The sequence below is a fragment of the Betta splendens genome, chromosome 9, assembly GCF_900634795.4.
Source record: "Betta splendens chromosome 9, fBetSpl5.4, whole genome shotgun sequence".
NCBI lineage: Eukaryota > Metazoa > Chordata > Actinopteri > Anabantiformes > Osphronemidae > Betta > Betta splendens.
This window is the reverse complement of record NC_040889.2, coordinates 4336089-4353612: the sequence shown is the minus strand read 5'-3', so window position 1 is coordinate 4353612 and position 17524 is coordinate 4336089. Positions and strand designations below refer to the sequence as shown.

The 17524-nt window shown below is 50.1% G+C and overlaps 1 protein-coding gene across 1 annotated transcript; it reads right to left on the bottom strand.

The window, feature by feature from the left end:
- Window positions 1–213: 213 nt before the first annotated feature.
- rerg (RAS-like, estrogen-regulated, growth inhibitor) lies at window positions 214–16691 on the bottom strand. Its single transcript, XM_029160534.3, has 5 exons — window positions 16350–16691; window positions 12400–12524; window positions 5652–5708; window positions 3637–3710; window positions 214–3294 (listed from the first exon to the last, which is right to left on the bottom strand). The coding sequence occupies exons 2-5, from the start codon at window positions 12458–12460 to the stop codon at window positions 2884–2886; spliced, it is 603 nt and encodes a 200-aa protein (XP_029016367.1). The 5' UTR covers window positions 12461–12524; window positions 16350–16691; the 3' UTR covers window positions 214–2883.
- Window positions 16692–17524: the final 833 nt, after the last annotated feature.

Below are 17524 nucleotides of genomic sequence, written 5' to 3'. Positions count from 1 at the left end.
GTTGAGCAAAATATTCTGAACTATGAATGACACTATGTGTATTTCCTGTTGAAAAATATGTCCTGTGGAAAATATGTCATTTGGCTCCAAATTTAGAAGTAACAGCTGGTACTGTACGTGTCCAGAGTAACACGGGACGTATGAATGTCCCACTTGTGTCTTCTATTTTGATGTATGAAAAAATATATATGAATATAGAAGAATAAAGTGTAATTAATCATTCCTTTAGTTTTTATTTGTTCGAAGAGACTCCTGAGTTCTAATATAATACAGTATAATAGGAACCATCTAGCGACCATAAACATTCATGTGCTTCTATCAAGCTACTGATAAAATAAAATATATGTCTGCCGTAGGAACATGAGAATTCATGCCTCAGTCCTGTTTGCGTGGTTTTGCTTTTTGAGTGAACACTCTCTTTCCTTCAGGTGTCCCTCACTTCCTGTCATCCCCTCTCCAGCCACCAGGTGTCCCCAGACCTCCCACCTGACTTCCACCTGCACCTGTGCTGCATCCTCTACCCACCTCGCCTCCCTCACACTGATCAGCACCACCTCTGTGCTGCTGTTCGTGTTGACCCTGCTGTACATTTTGCCGTCTATTCTTGTTTCCTTCATTTCGCCGTCTGCCTTTTGTTGCTGGATGCTGGCGTTTGTTTGTTTGTGGCCTTCAGCCTCCCCCTCACTTCCTGTTCTCCATTTTACATCAAGCAAGTGTTGAGATGCGAGATAAGATGTTTTGCACAAATTGCTCACACACCTACACACTGCATTCTCCAAAACACTTAGAACACCCTCAGGGATGAACTTGAGGCCATGTTCGTATAGAAGCTTGGAAACAAACCCTTTGGGGCTGAACTTAAACAGCTTGTCGGCATGTCGCCAGCTCGCTTGAGGGAGAAGCGCGTGTTGTTTGTAAAAGACCGGGCTGAAGAGGTGAGAAGAGCTTTTGGAGGGTCTGGATGTTTATAGAGGGAAGGCTGCCCCTGACTGCAGGCCTTTCATTTCCTTCTGCCGTAGAACGGAACGTATTATGAAGAGGGCCTTGAGTACGATTTGATTTATTCTCAGTCACCTGTCAGTCACAATGCTCCCTCACTGTTATTTATGCTGCAGCGCTAATCCTCCTCCTCACCACCACCACCACCAAGCTTCCGTATCTAAACAGGATGCATGGAGGTCCCCGCCTCGGCGAGGACATGGGAATGGGTTTCACTCTGGAGACGTGGCGTTCCCTCCAGAGATGTTGACAGCGAGCGCAGAGAGAGGTGCACTACGTGCTTTCTCAACGTTTTCCCAAACAGCTGAGCGCCGGGCTACAAAAGACTAATGGGTAAATAAACACACACACACACACGCTCCCAAGTCATGCTCGGCTCAACAAGCTATTTAAAGCAGCATCGGACAAATCAGTGGGAGATAAGAAACCACCAAAAACAATTCAACGTGATGAATGGGCTCCGCGTCGGGTCGTGATTGATAATTCAGTCTGTTTTTACATTTCCATTGTTTTTACTCATTCAAAGCTTTATTATATGACTTTATTATAGCATCATAAATAAATTTCCTTAAATGTCCTTCCTGACAACGGACTGGTTGACTTTGCCCGTTGTGTGAAATGTAGACCACCTAATGTCAGTTTTATAGTCCGGCTGCTTGTGAGAACCGCATTACCCATAAGCCCCTGTGGTGATGGTGATGCCGCAAAACAACAGCACCCTTTCAAGTGTGAATGTTGATTACAGTAACTGTAACCTGATAGTGTGGGTTCTGTTTTGTGGGGACAATGACCCTTCGGCTGCTACAGGGGAAGTTCATTTGGGACTGTTGGAGGCTGACGGGAGCCTGGCCTCCGTCCTGCCGGGTGTCGGGTGCCGCAGTCCCGCTGCATCCACTCGCTGCCCCGAGTCCGGCTGGCGAGGATCAGGCAGAGTGGTTATTTTGGGACTTCTGCCTCCAGTAATTACCTGCCAGATAGCCGGGGGCCACTCCTTTCGGCATCGGGCTATTTTTTTTTCCGAGCCGAGCCGCTGAGTCAGCAGTCTATTTGAAGTAACAGGATGCGTTTAGTTGGGAGGTTTCCCCCTTTGTTAATGCCGTTACTGTTAGAAGTGGGTTTTTTTGTTTTTAAATTGGTTCAAATTTCAGGCGTCTGGGTAATAAAAATATCTGCACTGCCCCAAAAGCTCCAGAGAGCTGCAGCCACACTCGATCCACCCTGCAGTGTCAGTGACTGTAACATAATAACCTGTCCGGGCCTCTTTTTGTCTGCAGGGTAACAGTAGAGAGGAACATTGTGCTGCATGGTTATTTTAGTTTCAGTACAGTGAGCAACAGCTAGAAAAAAAACTAAACAGGCACAGATTCAGTTCCCCCTGAATTTCACAGCTCAGGGTGGAAACAGTGGGAAAATGTCAACGCGTTTCAACACAAACATCGGCAGAAAAACACTCAGTGAACGGCTCGTGAACGGCTCCCGTCAAAGCACAAGTGACACGTTGCTGTTTTATATCACTCCACTGACGCGCACACAGACGTTTACGGAACAGGCCTCGTTCCGCCGTTTGACGGACGGGCGCCGGCGGCCCGGGCTAATTGACTCTAATAGCAGGTGTAACGCTTAAACATACAGCACAGCACATCACAGATGTCTCGCTGACGGGCAAACGCCGCCCGTTCGTGGCGTCTTAATTCTTTGCATGCAGAGCAAGACGCTTGGGAACTTCACCGTATTCATGATTCACTGTGTGTCCTGTTCATTAGGCTTCAGTGCTGAAGCAGGAGGAAAGGCTTCGGGGAAATGATGTGGTCTCAGATGTCAGATCAAAACAAGTAACAGATTGCACATCACATCTTTGTCCTGTACACGTTTTGGCTGCGGCCTCTAGCTGCTGATCTTGGTCAGCATCTTGTTGATGGCCTGCTTGACGTGCGTGGTGGAGCTGCGGCGCCGGGCCTTGCCCTGCACGGCCTTGCGGCGCCGCACCTCGCGGCACAGCTCGTGGAAGGCCTCGGCCACGGCGCCGCCCTCGTCGGCGCACGCCGAGCACTCGTAGAAGGCGCACGCCATCTCGGCCGCCAGCCGCTCGCCCTCCTCCGTGGCCACCTGCCGCGCGTGCTCCAGGTCGCACTTGTTGCCCACCAGCACCAGGGGGACGTTCTTGGGCCGCCGCACGTCCTCCAGGAGGCTCCGCAGCGGCGCCACCTCCTCGAAGCTGCCCCGGTCCGTGACGTCGTACACCAGGATGAACCCGTCGCCCCAGCGCATGTGACCCTCCTTCTGCTGGATGTCCTCCTGCGATCAAGAAAAAAATGATCACCTCATCTCTCTTTTTCTTAATTAAAATCCTGATCTTAGCTACTAGTGCAGTATGAACACAATGCAGAGTCAGAGATCGAAGGCGACTGGGAACATTCAGGCCTCGTCCTGATGCTGGCTGAAAATATCAGCAGCGTAATAAGGGAGCGATGGCTTGGCTGGAGCGTCGCAGGGGAAATGAACAGCCAGCAGAACACCTACGCGGCTCGGCAGCATATTAATCTCGCAGTGCAAATCCCTCCCTCGCGGGCAGGAAGTCAGGAAAATGGCCGTCTCCTACAGTATGCTACTACTAATACTAGGGGGAGGGTGTCGTACCTGTCCCGCGGTGTCCAGGATCTCCATGGTGACCGCCTCGTCGTCGATGTTGGCCTGATGGCGATACGTCGACTCTGCAACGACAACAAAGGGCCCAAATCGGGCCCGCCGTGAATCACCGCTTGATAAATGGACACTCGACTCCGGGAACACGGGAGCGAGAACTCATTGTGATTCGTCCTCGAGTGCGCTAGATTAGATGTGAGGCCGATATCGGCGCCGCTCGAACAACAAGTCATCACCGCTCAAGTGGGGGATTATTATTCCACCTACTGTTTTCACCAGTGACTCAGTGTAAATGCTTGTGTTTTTGTAGAGGAAGTAGGTGTGAGGGATTTTTTTTTCCGGACTCTGGCTCTTGTGTTTAAGTAAGTTGAAACACGCGTTTGGGGAAATGATGTCGCGTCACAATGACTCCCCCTTCGACACGGAGCGACCTCAGCTTCACCTCCTGCTGCTCCGGTCTTATTCCCGGCACGAGAGCCCAGGTGTGAACCAAGACCGTGACCTTTCATTCCACCTTGTGCAGCACAGGACTCATCTGCCCTGCCCTCTTGTAAAAAGTCCCATCTGGGTAAACACCTCGGAGGGCGCTCCAGTCGCTCAGACCCTCCTTGCAAGGACACAGATGCTGCACGATTTTGCCGTCACCTCCGTTTGAAGGTTTAAGCTGTAAGTGCCAGACCGGGAGCTCCTGTTCCCCCTGCTGGGTCCCAGGTGCGCCCGCCACTCCGGGGACTAAGCCGCGTCTTGTGACGTAAAAGAAAAGCCTTGGGGGCCGCGGGCCGACGTGTTGCGACGATTCACAGCCATCCAGATGGAGGCATCAGGAGCATCTCTGCCACTCGTGGGGACTCGTGGGGACTGTCTATTTCAGGAGCCGTGACTCCTTCAGCTGCTGGCGGCATCCAATCTGTGTATTCGTCACTAAATGTACTGAACGCAAGCGGCGTCGGGAACGATATCTGAAGGTGTTGGAGAAAAATGCTAAGCTTGACTTCCAGGCAGCAGGCAATTCCGAAGCCCTTCGTCAGAAAACACTGTCACAACCTGGAACAAAAGCGAGTTCCTCCTCTAGTATCCGAAAAATACCTCAACACCACCTTCGCAGTAATAGTCGTGGAGGTTCTGTCATCAACAGCCGGCACGAAGCTCAGCAAGCAGCGATGGCAAACGACAACGGGGGCAGCGCAGAGTCATTACCGGAGCCGAGGGAGGTTAGGCTCCGCGGCTGCCTGGTGAGCCGGGCACAGAAATAGCCTCTGCAATATTGCAGCCATCTGCATCCTGAGGAGCTGCTGTTTCCCATGAGGCCGCAGGGGACCGCGATGCAACAGGTCTCCAGTCGCCGTAGTTACTGTCTACTCCACTCTATTGTGTGGACACAGAAAACTAATCCGGTTCAGCCGTGTTTATGTGTGACTTGGAGGGATAAAAGGTGTTGAATGGATTCAATCGCAGTGTTAGGTTTTAGATTTGAGGGGGAGGAGGTGGAGGCTGAAGGGACGCCGTCTCCCACCGGCTGCAGAAGGAAGCCTGCTTGTAACCTTGATGGCCCCGGAAGCCGTAGGTGTGGACATTAAGCTCGGTCCACATCCTGGCGGAGGTCCGGTGGGTGTCCGACACCAGCCCCGACAGAACCCCGCGCTCACAGGGCTTTAATAACACGTTGACCGCGTTGTGGGTAATTTCAGCCGACAGCCTGATTGGCGGGCGACACCCTCCAACGGTGCCGTTATTATTCCCATTATGCGCCTGGAGCTGTGAGCTTCGCTGCTCGCGGTAACCAAGGGAGCGGTTATGGCTTTTGCTTCAAGCCGCTGTCAACGGTGTGCGCCGCCTTTATGATGTGTGAGGCTGATACGCACAGTAACAGCGTAGGATGCCAGCAGCACATTCTCTCCCGAATGACCCACAGCAACGTTCCCTTTTTTTTATGCCGCTGTTTGTTTGCAGACATGCGTGAGTGCCTTTTAGAGGGAGCTGCGACAACAGCAGCGGCGGCGGCGTCTTACCGAGTGTCGGGTCGTACTCCCAGATGAAGCGCCTCGTCAGAAATCTCACCACCAAAGCTGCGGAGGACAGAAAACAACCCATCAGGACCAGTACGATCTTCATGACACATGTGATATACAGTATATATTCATTAGGTTTTATGTCTAATTGTAGGATGCTGAGTTGCACGAATAGGTTACATACTTCAGTTGTGTAGCACTTCAGCCGCTAATCAGCTGTGGGTGAGCCACCAAGAGGCCTCAAGTCTTAAACCCCCTCGTCTAAATGCTAATGCCTCCAAACAGTCACCCAAATGAAGCTCTAACTGTAGCTTCTCTTCCTCCTATGGAGGAATTCAGTTTACTCTTTGCGGCAATCGACCTCACAAATCAAGGAACCCGGTGACTCACTCTCTTAATGGCGAGCCATCAACAGGTAATCTACCGCGCAGGGAGGTCGGCAGCCTCCGTTCAGATGGAGCGAGCGAGCAATTACTTGCGTATCAGACATGGCAACAAACCAGCCGCGTGCCGCTAAGACGCTGTGGCTAAACACCCATTGGGAGGTGCGGGGGTGTCTCGTGAAAGCATTTGAGCCATTAAGCTCACACCTGCTGTAGCAACACCTATGATGATGATGAGTAGGGTCACGTACACCCCAACAGTTATTACACTATAATAATAATATTTTCACTTAGTCTTTCATAACTTCCATCCATTCCATCCATTTCTGTGCCTGAGTGAGCCCACAGTGGGCCTGAGCGGTCCACTCGAGTCCAGGGCGGTTCTCTATTAGCCGCGTGTCAACACCCTGTGCTGTTGGTTCCAGACAGCGACGATGGGGAAAGAGCTTTCCCTTTGAAGTGGGAGCTTTGAAGTCCTGCCTTCTGAGCTCAGGGTCTGATGACAAATGAGCCTCACTCCAGCAGCACACGCTTCTTTACTTTGCAGCATTGCATTGGCTTGTTTTTTCCTTTTAGCACCAGCTCCGCCACTTAAACGTGTTTTCATGCAAACAAAGACCTTCAATTGTTCCACATTTGACTTGCACTTGTTTGACCCTCAACTTCCCTCTGAGGACATTTTTTGCCGCTTCTGCCACTGTGGTCCCTGGATTCCAGGTAGACAGAATGACCAGTGGGGTGCGAAGTGCTCTCCTCATTAGCGGTAACTGGATCCCTCCGCTTCTTCCAGCGCCGCCGGCGAGAGACACGCGCGCGCGGTGAAGAGGGAGACGGGCCTTTGTACGGACACGGTGGCCCAGATTCACCGGAAGGCTCGCGCCGCAGAAGCGTGTGCGAAAGAGCCGGGTGACGAAAGGAGACGTGGGCGAGAGAGAGAGAGAGAGAGAGATGACTGGTCATAAAAAAGAAGCTCCGTTGCACCTGTCACACTGAAAAACATCAGTCCCAGCTTCTCTACGCTGCTCGGGTTTGGTCACGGTTCAGGCCGGTCAGGTTGTTGAGATGCAGTAGTTGTAGCGTGTACAGTGTGGATCACGTGGCCTGGAGATGTTCAGCCAATGGCCACTTTATACGGTGAAGTTCAGCTGCACTCATTGAATCCAGCGGCCCTCAGTAAAACCTTATCCTTGATGTGATGAAAGGCGCTGATTCACATAGTTGCAGCCCACGTCTCAGGATTTTCCCATTTACGTCAAACACATCATTTGCAGGGGAGCTGGCACTTTTGTTCAGACTGACCCCCGCTGTAATCGCATTAACAGCACAATGTTGGGCTAATTGCAAACAAAGCACGGGCAGCTAGCTTATACGCTAAGGTACTTATTGAGCGGCCTCCATCGATCGCCCCCTCCAACCCCTGAGGCGGTCAGACGGACTCCCGTGGCTCCTCGGCTCTGTCCGGTCACAAACGCACGTCTCCACCGGGCCGGCGAGCAGAGCTCTCCCCAGTCGGGTTCGGTAGCTATTGTGTCCGTGTCACATCAGGTCACATCAAACGGGCCGGGGCCGCCTGTGGTACCGACCACTGGCCGGACTGGGACTGACTGCAAAACCAGTCGGTGTCATTAAATGCAATTAGAGCTGAGTTGCTGTAACACTTCACAAGGTTGTGAACAGTCGTGTAGTTTATAAGACAAGACAACTCTGTATAGAATTCAGCTTTGTCTGATTATGGGGCTCAGTTATGTTGATTAATGTCATCAGACTTGTAAATGTGTTCCTTTTGCTGATTTTCTCCGTCTTACATGAAGAGAAGAGAAACGCAAACAAGCTGTTTCTGTAGCTTTAGAAAACTTTTGAAAGATTTAAACTATGAACACAGTCGTATATACTTTATTGTGCAATAGCAAAAGCCGTGATTACAGATTTACATGTATTTCCAATGTTACTCAGAGGTTGCAGGGACAGGTGAACATTAGAACTTTCTTTAAACATCAGTCCTGTAGCTCTGCATCAAGGACTGCATCCCTTCCACTGAGAAATAATTACAGCATAATGTGAACCAAGGGTCACAAGCCATTTACATTGTTAATGCACATTATAAATGCATTTTCTCCTCGATGGAACGTCGGGATCGTTGGAGATGCGACAGCCCTGACGCTGGAAGGAGCCAAACTCGTCCCCGACAAAGGGGAACCAAACCACTTCCTGAACAGGAGGTTAGGCCTCCGTTCAAAGCCTGAGCGTTTTCCCAGCCATCCTTTCACCACCGGTCCCTCCCTAGGGCCTATTTGCATCCCAAAACTGATTCTCTGTGGAACCGCCGCATAGAAATAAATTATCACACTGTGGAAATGTATATGTCCAAAACGGGCACAAACGGTGCAGTCGCCACGGTGCCAGGGGAAATATTTGCTCTCCAGTGCAATATATAAATAAGATCAGTTAGACATCTGATCATCTCGGCCCCTTTCCAGATCAGATTAGAGTCTCTTTGTATTTATTCTAGCGTCTAACCAGCACCGTATAAGAAGGGATGTGGCTAGTCTAACGCACAAGGCCACAGTAAACATGTCATCTCCCGGGAGGACTGTCGTCACTGTTTCGGTCTAACAAAAACAAATACTTCACTTTGTTGTAGATTTCGGCGGAACTGAGCACTTTAGAGTCACATAACACTAAAGAAGTCTTTTAGTTCCCCCTTTAGGCTAATCAAAACATAGGAAGCGATCAAGGACAGGGATGTTCTTATAGTATGTGCCAACCAGCATCGCTAACACTCGCAGCATCACTTGAATCGTTCAAAATGCTCAGATCAGCTACAGGTGCCGCAACTGGAGGCTTAGCACGCGGCCAATTAAGCCGCCGGCTACAGTATCGGCCCTCCTCTTTGTTCCAGGCCACTGCCTTCTCCTGCAGATTAGCTGCGCTTCACGAATTTGATTATCCATGTAATTAAGACGGCTGCAACTGGTAATTAGCGTCTCCGGGAAGCTATACCTTTGTGAAATGTCCAAATCTGGCCAATTAACGGCTCATGACTCATCACCTTCCTGGTTCACAACTCATTAGCGGCCGGCTGTGCAGATTGCTGGTTGTTACGTATATGCGCCATTTAACTTTAATGAGACGTGGGACTGGGTACTGTAATAAGTGCAACCGCTCGTCCGGGAATGATGGAGCATCTTTTTTTTAAAATTTTCTGCCAGATTCATTAGTTGATGTCTTTCACAAATACCATCCAAAATCATCAGCCTGGGACAGTTTTAAATCTCTGTGTCGTTGTAAGCAGCCTCTGGCTCGATGCTGGCGGGCGGGACGCTCCTCTAATTGTTTGTGCACTAATACCAGCCTCCGCGCCACCAAATAGCGTTTTGGCAGCCAGATTGGTTTTGAAGCCAGGCTTTTTTTAATAATGTATCAAACCGCAATTAAACCATCAGACACCTCCGGTGTTTTCATCCTCCGGCGGATATTAAACAGCTTCCTTTATAGAAATCTAATGGCTGAAAACATGATTGGTGTAATTACAGCTGCTGGTCAGAGAGGAATAGTCTGAGAGAGAGAGAGAGAGAGAGAGAGCTGCTTATGAACACGGGTTCGATGGAGCGGTTGCAATAATCGACACTCGTGGATTCTGGTAAAAGTTTGGAGTTTGGTGTTTTTCATTCAATAAGTGTGTGAGGCCTGAATATTTCAGTTGAAAATGCAGAAGCACTGATGCTCACAAGGCTGGAAAGCGCCTCGCAACCCTACATGCACAAATGATGGTTTAAAATTGATTTTTGAATGGCTGAGCCAAAGTTCTGATTAAAATTCTGCTGTCGGAGAACCTTTTCATTTTATTCGGTTTATTACTTCAGCAATGTTTCCCGTCCTGCCTGGAAGCAGCAGTCGTCTTTGCACATTACATTCACCTCTGGCTAAATACACTCCGCCTTGTCTCTTTGTGTGAACACAACAGGTCACTGTAGCGATCGGGTTCGCTTTGAATGGCGGTAAAGGTCAGATTAACTCCCCCCCCAGGCACCCCTCCGGCTCCACCGCGGGCCCTGCTCCCCAAACACACAATAGTGAGGAGGGGAGGCAGCGATTCTCCTCCCGGGCACCGCGGCTCCGTAGAATAGGACTCCAGGGAGGCTTTGATTTCGCGTCTGTGAGGATGCGACAGTCGCTCGCAGTCGTGGGGGTTTGGAACAGGAAGGGCGTGAGCCTTCCAACGCTGCATTCATCCCTTTAATTTAGCCTCCGACAATAGCACCAGAGCGCTATTCATCAAGAGCGGACGAGGGCTGAGATGCTGCGGCAGCCACATTGTAGACAGGGTTCATCCCTGTGCTCTCAGATCATTTTAAATCTGTCCTCTGAAAGATTCCATTGAATACGGATGTGAGATAAAATAAAATCTGAGGGTACTAAGAAGGAACGTGTTGCACAAACTAAAGAGGCAACAGCGTCCATTAAATTAAATATCACAGAGAGTGGCCGTGACTCAAACATTAACCTCCGCTGATAACGCGAGGAGCCGAGGAGAGAACACTTAATGGCTGCGTCATAAAAAAGTTCCCGTAGCGGCGCTAATCTCCTGAGGGTACGGCGCTAAAAGCAAGGAGGCCAAGCACCGCCGGTGAGTCACACGGTGGCGCTCGGAGTACTCGACTGGACCATGGACAATGTGCGGAGGCTGAGGCGAGCTGGAGGTGCGCTCTAAAAATGATTCAACACAAGGTTGGGGGGGGCAGGACCATCGGTGAAGCCCACCTTCCTGTGACACAGTCATTTCCCTTTATGGGTCTGCTAGGTGTCAGGAGAAGGCTGATTTATGGTGTTGCTGATACTGAGGCACAAAACATACCAGGATCCCCTCCAGATATCCAAATATATCCTATTAGTCCGGGCTGCGAGAGCGATGCAGAGAGAGAGGAGCAGAGAGATGGAGAGGGCGGTTTGGAAACGGGCAGATGTGGCCTTTAGAGCTGAGGCAGCTGATGATGTGATCAGTGAAATCCAGGTTTAGTGAATGTCGCTTCATTTCGAGGTTCATTCCGGGTCCACCTGAACACTGAACCGGGTTGTCGGCGGCTCAGGACGTCCGCGAGCAGCAGCAGCGCCAGCGACCGTCCCTCTTTCTCTCCAGCCATTTCACTTCCTCCCCTAGACTCCCGTTTCTTCTTCTTCTTGGGCAGCAGAGGGGTCGTATCATTACGCCGACTCCACAGCGCAGCAGTAGCATATTTCATATTTCACTCAGACGTGTTTGTTGCCACCATTAGCCGTGGACGTGGTAAAAGGCCAGTGTTTGTGAGGCCTGCTCTCTTTTAGGTATTGTTCTGCTCTCGGGCTGTCAGGTGAGAGGTGTGAGGGGGGTGGGGGGAGATTGTGGAGATGCTTCCTGGCCCCCTTGAAGTTAATTTCCCAAAAAGAACAAAAAACTTGGATGACTACAGCACAGATAAAACTTTCCAGTATGTACTGCACTTTAAGTGTGTGTGTGTGTGTGTGTGTGTGTGTGTGTGTGTGTGTGTGTGTGTGTGTGTGTGTGTGTGTGTGTGTGTGTGTGTGTGTGTGTGTGTGTGTGTACAGGGTACAGTAATTGAGCAAGTGTCTCGTATTTCCCGGCACTGAGTCAATAAACTTTAAAGTGCTGGAGCAGCCGCGCTCGAGTCAACACGCTCCGCTCTCTATTACCGCTACAGTACCAGTAGATGGCTCAGCAGGGGGTCCAGGCCAGATCATTACAGCGGGCCCGGCTAACCCCCTACAAGGAACACCCGGCGGGCGGGCGGGCTTGATCCAGCCGGTTAGGTTCACATTCTTTCCAGCCAGTGGGGGAACACAACAACTTAACTAACTCTTACTTCTGCTTTATTACTGTAGAAAGGTGTCTCTTGGAAACACAGTGTAATAAGTCAGAATTGAGAGGAAGATGAAGTACAGTACGTGGTTGTGTCTTGAAGCCTGGTTCTGACTGTGTTACTAAAGCCATGTGTTTTGATTTGCAGCAGACAGGCGACATGTGGCCTGTGTCTCTGTGTCAGCTACTGGAGAGAGCATCGCTGCTGACTGAGTGAGTGGGTGACTGAGTGAGTGGGTGACTGGGTGACTGAGTGACTGGGTGACTGAGTGACTGGGTGACTGAGTGACTGAGTGACTGAGTGACTGAGTGACTGGGTGACTGGGTGACTGAGTGACTGGGTGACTGAGTGACTGAGTGACTGAGTGACTGAGTGACTGGGTGACTGAGTGACTGGGTGACTGGGTGACTGAGTGACTGGGTGACTGAGTGACTGGGTGACTGGGTGACTGGGTGACTGAGTGACTGGGTGACTGAGTGACTGAGTGAGTGAGGCATGCGGGAACCCTACCTGACTTGCCCACGCCGGCCCTGCCGAAGACGGCCAGCTTCACCTCGGGGCTCTTGGCCATGACAGCAGCTCAGCAAGCCGATCAGTGAGTGGGGAGGTCAGCCATGCATCCGGCCAGCGTCTGTCTGGGGAGAGACCAGCAAGGTCATTAAACAGCGACAACCGCACTGCTGTTGATCCTGCAGCGACTGCAGCCTCATTCGCCGGTCAAGGTGATGGCGTGACTGATAGCAGGTCGTTTCAGCCCAGACGTTCAATCCGAGAGCAGTGGTTCGGTCGACCCCGCAGCTTCATTTTGTTCGTATCAAACCAGTAATTGGGATTTGGGGATTGAGGGGAGGGGGGGGGGGCAGAAATAACACCCCGGCCAATTTGTTCTGACATATGTTTGGCAGACAAACAGAGGGAGAGATTGTGGTGTCAGTCAAAAGTTAATAAAAGTGGGTTCCTGCATTTGTGTGTCACGCTTCAAGTCGAGTCGTCAGGCGTAAGCTTTTCCAAATTAAATTAAAGTAAAACCAACATCGCGGAAGAATCTCTGCAAATATAAGTCACGGTTCACGAGGAGGTTTAGTGCGATTAAGTTTCTGAGGAGGACGCAAACGAGCCAAACGGACTGGCATGTTCCTGAGAAGCCGGGTTTGGAGCGAAAGGAACGAACTGTGTGTGTGTGTGTGTGTGTGTGTGTGTGTGTGTGTGTGTGTGTGTGTGTGTGTGTGTGTGTGTGTGTGTGTGTGTGCGCGACTGTGAGACGTGATCAGGCTGTTTCACCTGAGCCGGGCAATTTTTTTTTTTCTTTTGGCAATTTTTGGTAATGAGAGGCACCGGCGCGGTGCTGGCACACGGCGGCCCAATATAGAACGCAGAGGACGGAGAACAATGGCTGCACTGTGCAGGAGCGCGAGTATCAGGTGAGTGATCAGCGCGAGCGTGGCATCTCAGACATGTCCTCTCCATCCTCCCGCTCAGGGGGAACGCTCGCTTGTTTTTGGCTTCAATCAATTCGCCCACGCTGTGTTTATGTGCGCGAGGCCTTTGAAAATACTCAGCACACGGCCAATGTTGGAACACGCGCTGCGGCCGTCTCTCCGGATTCAGCATCTGACGCTGGCGTTGAAGCTCCGCCCACATGCAGGAGAAGGGCCTCGCTCTCAGAGTTGTTGACTTCCTGAGTGATTTTTTTTTCATGCAGGTGCGTGAGAGATGCGGCTCGATGATAAAAGAGCAGGAATGTGTTGAAGAAGGCCGAGCCCAGTCTTTTTAACGAGAAAACAACAAGCGCAGATCATTAAGTGGAAACAAGCCCACTCTGTTTTCTCTCGGCTGTGGGAACGGCTTTTAACCGCGAATTAGCACGTACATGTACCAGCGGGTGTCTCGTAATGAAGACCTGAAACTTTCTGATGGAAACAACTGAGTGACAGCTATTAGTCACTAAATAATCTACAGCAGCTTTCATATGAACTGAAATCTGATGGGGCCAAGACCAGAGACTTGAGGGACTCCAGAAGTCACTGGCTTGATAGAAAAGTGAAATCATTATTTTAAAATGTTGACAAAAAAATCATTAGTTGTTGTAGAACTGAGACCACACAGGAACATTTCCTCTCTAATTTAGCCTCTGTGGGTCCAAATGAGATGTGGCAAAGGGAAACTGGAGGAAAAATGAGAACGCGCAAATTGCCCAGTTTGAATAAAAGCTGAAATATGTGTTTGGGTGCACGCGGGTGCCAGAGACATATTAGCCAGACACACGCCGGTTATGAAACGAGAAAGTGGAGCCCGTCCGCTTTGTTCCTCCAGAGAGACGCACACACACACACACACACACACACACACACACACACACACACACACACACACACACACACACACTTTAAACTAACCTGCCTTTCATAGCAGCACCAACTGTACTGTGCATGCCCATATATAGCAAGAGCTGGCCAGCACATCGTCTCCGAGCGTCTCCCAGAACACGGCTGAAATAGTTTTCATCATTATTAAACTGGACCACCACCAAGCAGGCAGCATATTGAACCATAACTCCTGCATCGCGATGCCTGTCTTATGTTATGTGCGCATTAGAGGCCTCCACTTCCTGGTTCTTTTATTGCTTGCTCTGATCTCGCGCCCCCACTTTTTTTTTTTTTTTTTTTTTTATAAATCCCCCGTGTGTCCCTGTGGGCCGGCGCCACGCACCGCTGCAGCTCGCCCTCGCTCGCCCACGCAGCAGCGGGGAGACACCGGCGAGAGAGGAGCATGCCGCAGCCGCCCTCCTCTTCCTCGATCCATGCGTCTGAGTTGGTGCCGGACATGAACTGTTTCCAGCTGCCTTCACTGGAGGCTGCAATAAATCTCTGTGACACGTCTTTGTCTTGGACTAGTAAACATAGTTAAACATTCAAAACAAAGGCTGATCCGGACCTCAATTCTTGATGTAAACATGTTTAGCTTAGCAAAAAAAAGTCCTCTGGAAAGAGCAGCAATGTACATTTCCTAGTTTTCCTAACTTACAGTACTTCATGTGTTTATTCCAAAGTTGATGTTAAAGTGAAGCACATGAGAGTTAAGCTCATAGAGTTTAAACTCTGGTCCTGTAATGAACCTGATGCCCTTTTTTGTCTAGAAACCACAATTACAGTACAGGGGAATCTATCCAAACTGTCAAACTGGGCACATGCACGTTGTTTTCCTGCTTTCTGCCCAGCTGAGTTCTGGGGTCATCTTATTTTTTTTTAACCCTGAGAAATTAATTTTGGGTGGTGGAGCTGCGGTTGAGAGGAGATTACAGGCCTCGGAGCTCCAAACCATGGGAGGAGACCAGCTGCAACGCGGGCTATAGAAAGACGGCAAACCACAGGCCTGTCATCAGAGGCCGTACAGTGAACTGGTGCGGTGCCCCTGGAGGATAAAAAACCAGTGAAACCAGTGGGAAAACAAGGCCCTGAACATCCCCATACCTAAAAGACCGGTGAAACAATAACAGCGTTTCTTTACTGTTGCCGCCCTTTTCCTGCAGTTAGTCGCTGCTAGTTTCATTCAGCACCGGTACTGATATCACGTCACTCCCCAAAGTGTCCACACTGAAGATACTTAGTCCTTCTGTGCTGTTGAAACTCATGATAAGACCTGCTTTTAACATGAGTCACCGCTGTGAGGAGAAGAAAGACGTCGTTAGGAGAGCCAGCTGAAACAAACACATCCTGTGTTTCTTATCACAAAACAACTACTTAATCAAATTCCCAGTAATCAGCATTACTGTTTTAAAAACACAGTACTTGTACATTCTCTCCCTGTGACCTATGACCTTAGATGCACTTTATCTTGCTCCACACTTAACAGATGTGACTTGCGCTGACTTTTGAGGATTAAAAGCCGTAGCCGATGTCGGACCTTCTTCAAGACCCATTGGAGTCCGCTAGACCCCCACACTCCCCTCCTCCTTGTAGGATCTCCTGACTGACCCTAAATCCAATCGAGATGAGAGCTACAGTATTATGCAACGCTGGGCGCTGCTCTTGAATGCCAATTACATCCCCAAGAGGGGAAGGTGGAGTGAGATGGAGCTCCCAAGTAAGAAGGAACTGCTGCATATTCATGATGATTGCAATGGAGAAAACACTGCTGGGATTGTATTACTGGTGTGAGCTGTAGCTGGGCTTCATAATGCACGCCAGAGGTATTAGTCTAACTTTTAAAGCCTTATCAAGCTTTCAAACCAAAGATTACAGCGTAACGGAGCATCAAGCACGACCAGAGCCCAACTGCCAAACACCCCCCAGTATCACAGAAATATAGAGTTTGAACCCTCCTAGAGGTTTCGCACCGTTCGTCAGATGTCAAAGCTGCCGGTCTGACCGCACGTTTAATGATCCGCACGCCTCGGTGCGGCGGCGCTGTCTCCAGAAGGGACGCAGCGCGCAAACGCAAACAGCTGCAGAAACACTCACCAGACAACCGGCTCGACGCAGCAATAATCCCCGCTGATGAAACGCAGACCCGGGGGAGAGGAGTGCGCTGTCAAAAAGTTGACAGATGTTCCGATTAGAAACGCCGCGCGTGACCTTCCCCGGGTGCAGATGTGGACGCAGCGCGCCGCTGGATGGTTGGACGCGCACGGAGGGAGCGGGATGGACAGACGGGATGGAAGGACGGACGGAACCCGTCCGGACGCACCGAGTGGCTGCTGTGACTGGGATGAATGAACCGCGACCAACGGAGGGTCAGTGGAAATATACGGAGCGGAGCTGCCGGAGTTCCCCACAGTCCCGGTGCCGTAGGCGAACACTGCCGCTGCGCGCGCACACCGCTGGGTAACAGTGACCTCTAGCGGTGAGAAGCGTCGACACAGGCGCAGCGTGTGCTTAATCTTTCTTCTGCTACAAATGTAACGCAATTTAGTTTAATTCAATCTAAATCATTTACAACGTGCCCAACTGTCCTGCTATGAAGCATATTAGCCTCTCAAAAAAGTATTTTTTAAATAAAAACAAGTCAAAATATGTCAGAATTATGCTGCCATCTGGAGAGACGTACAGTACGCAACAAACCTTTCTGCAGTTTTGTCATCAACCGTGTGTTAATCTTTCAAAAATATAAAGTGACATACAGTAGTTGTGTGACCTAATGCTCTGTTTTATAAGGAAACAACATGTGTGGTTGAATTATAAGCCAATCATAAATAGGCTCAGCAGTTACGTCTCATATAGCTTTTCCCCTTGGAACATTGTAGTAGTTGTCATGGTGATGATGCATCATAGTGTCACCACTCTGTTTCCTCCTCACTGTCACAGGAAACAATCAATAAACTGATTTAACAAACAGAACAAGTCTACATGGAAATGTCCATCCACCCGTAACAGTGTCTTCCACAGTATCAGCTGGTTGGTCCGTTTGGTTTGTAGATGTTGAATTTATGTTGAAGCTGCATCACAACCTTGCACAGCTCTGTTTGCAACATCTTGCTTCACAGTCTGTGCTTGAAGCTCTGCCCCTCAGTGGACTCACCTGAGACAAAGCAGGAAGCTGTTTATTCGTGTTTGCCACTGCACAGAGACGCTGGCTGAAAAACAGCTGATCAGCTTCACACCAAACTAGCAAATCCTTCAGGTTGCCGTTTTAACCT

What these genes read in the sequence shown, in the direction of transcription:
- rerg (XM_029160534.3), bottom strand. Translation starts at nt 12,460, where the DNA reads ATGGCCAAGAGCCCCGAGGTGAAGCTGGCCGTCTTCGGCAGGGCCGGC. An exon ending in GGCCGGCGTGGGCAAGTCAG is followed by an intron (nt 5,709 to 12,399) that starts GTAGGGTTCCCG and finishes TGTCCTCCGCAG; the next exon opens with CTTTGGTGGTGAGATTTCTG. An exon ending in GGAGTACGACCCGACACTCG is followed by an intron (nt 3,711 to 5,651) that starts GTAAGACGCCGC and finishes TTGTCGTTGCAG; the next exon opens with AGTCGACGTATCGCCATCAG.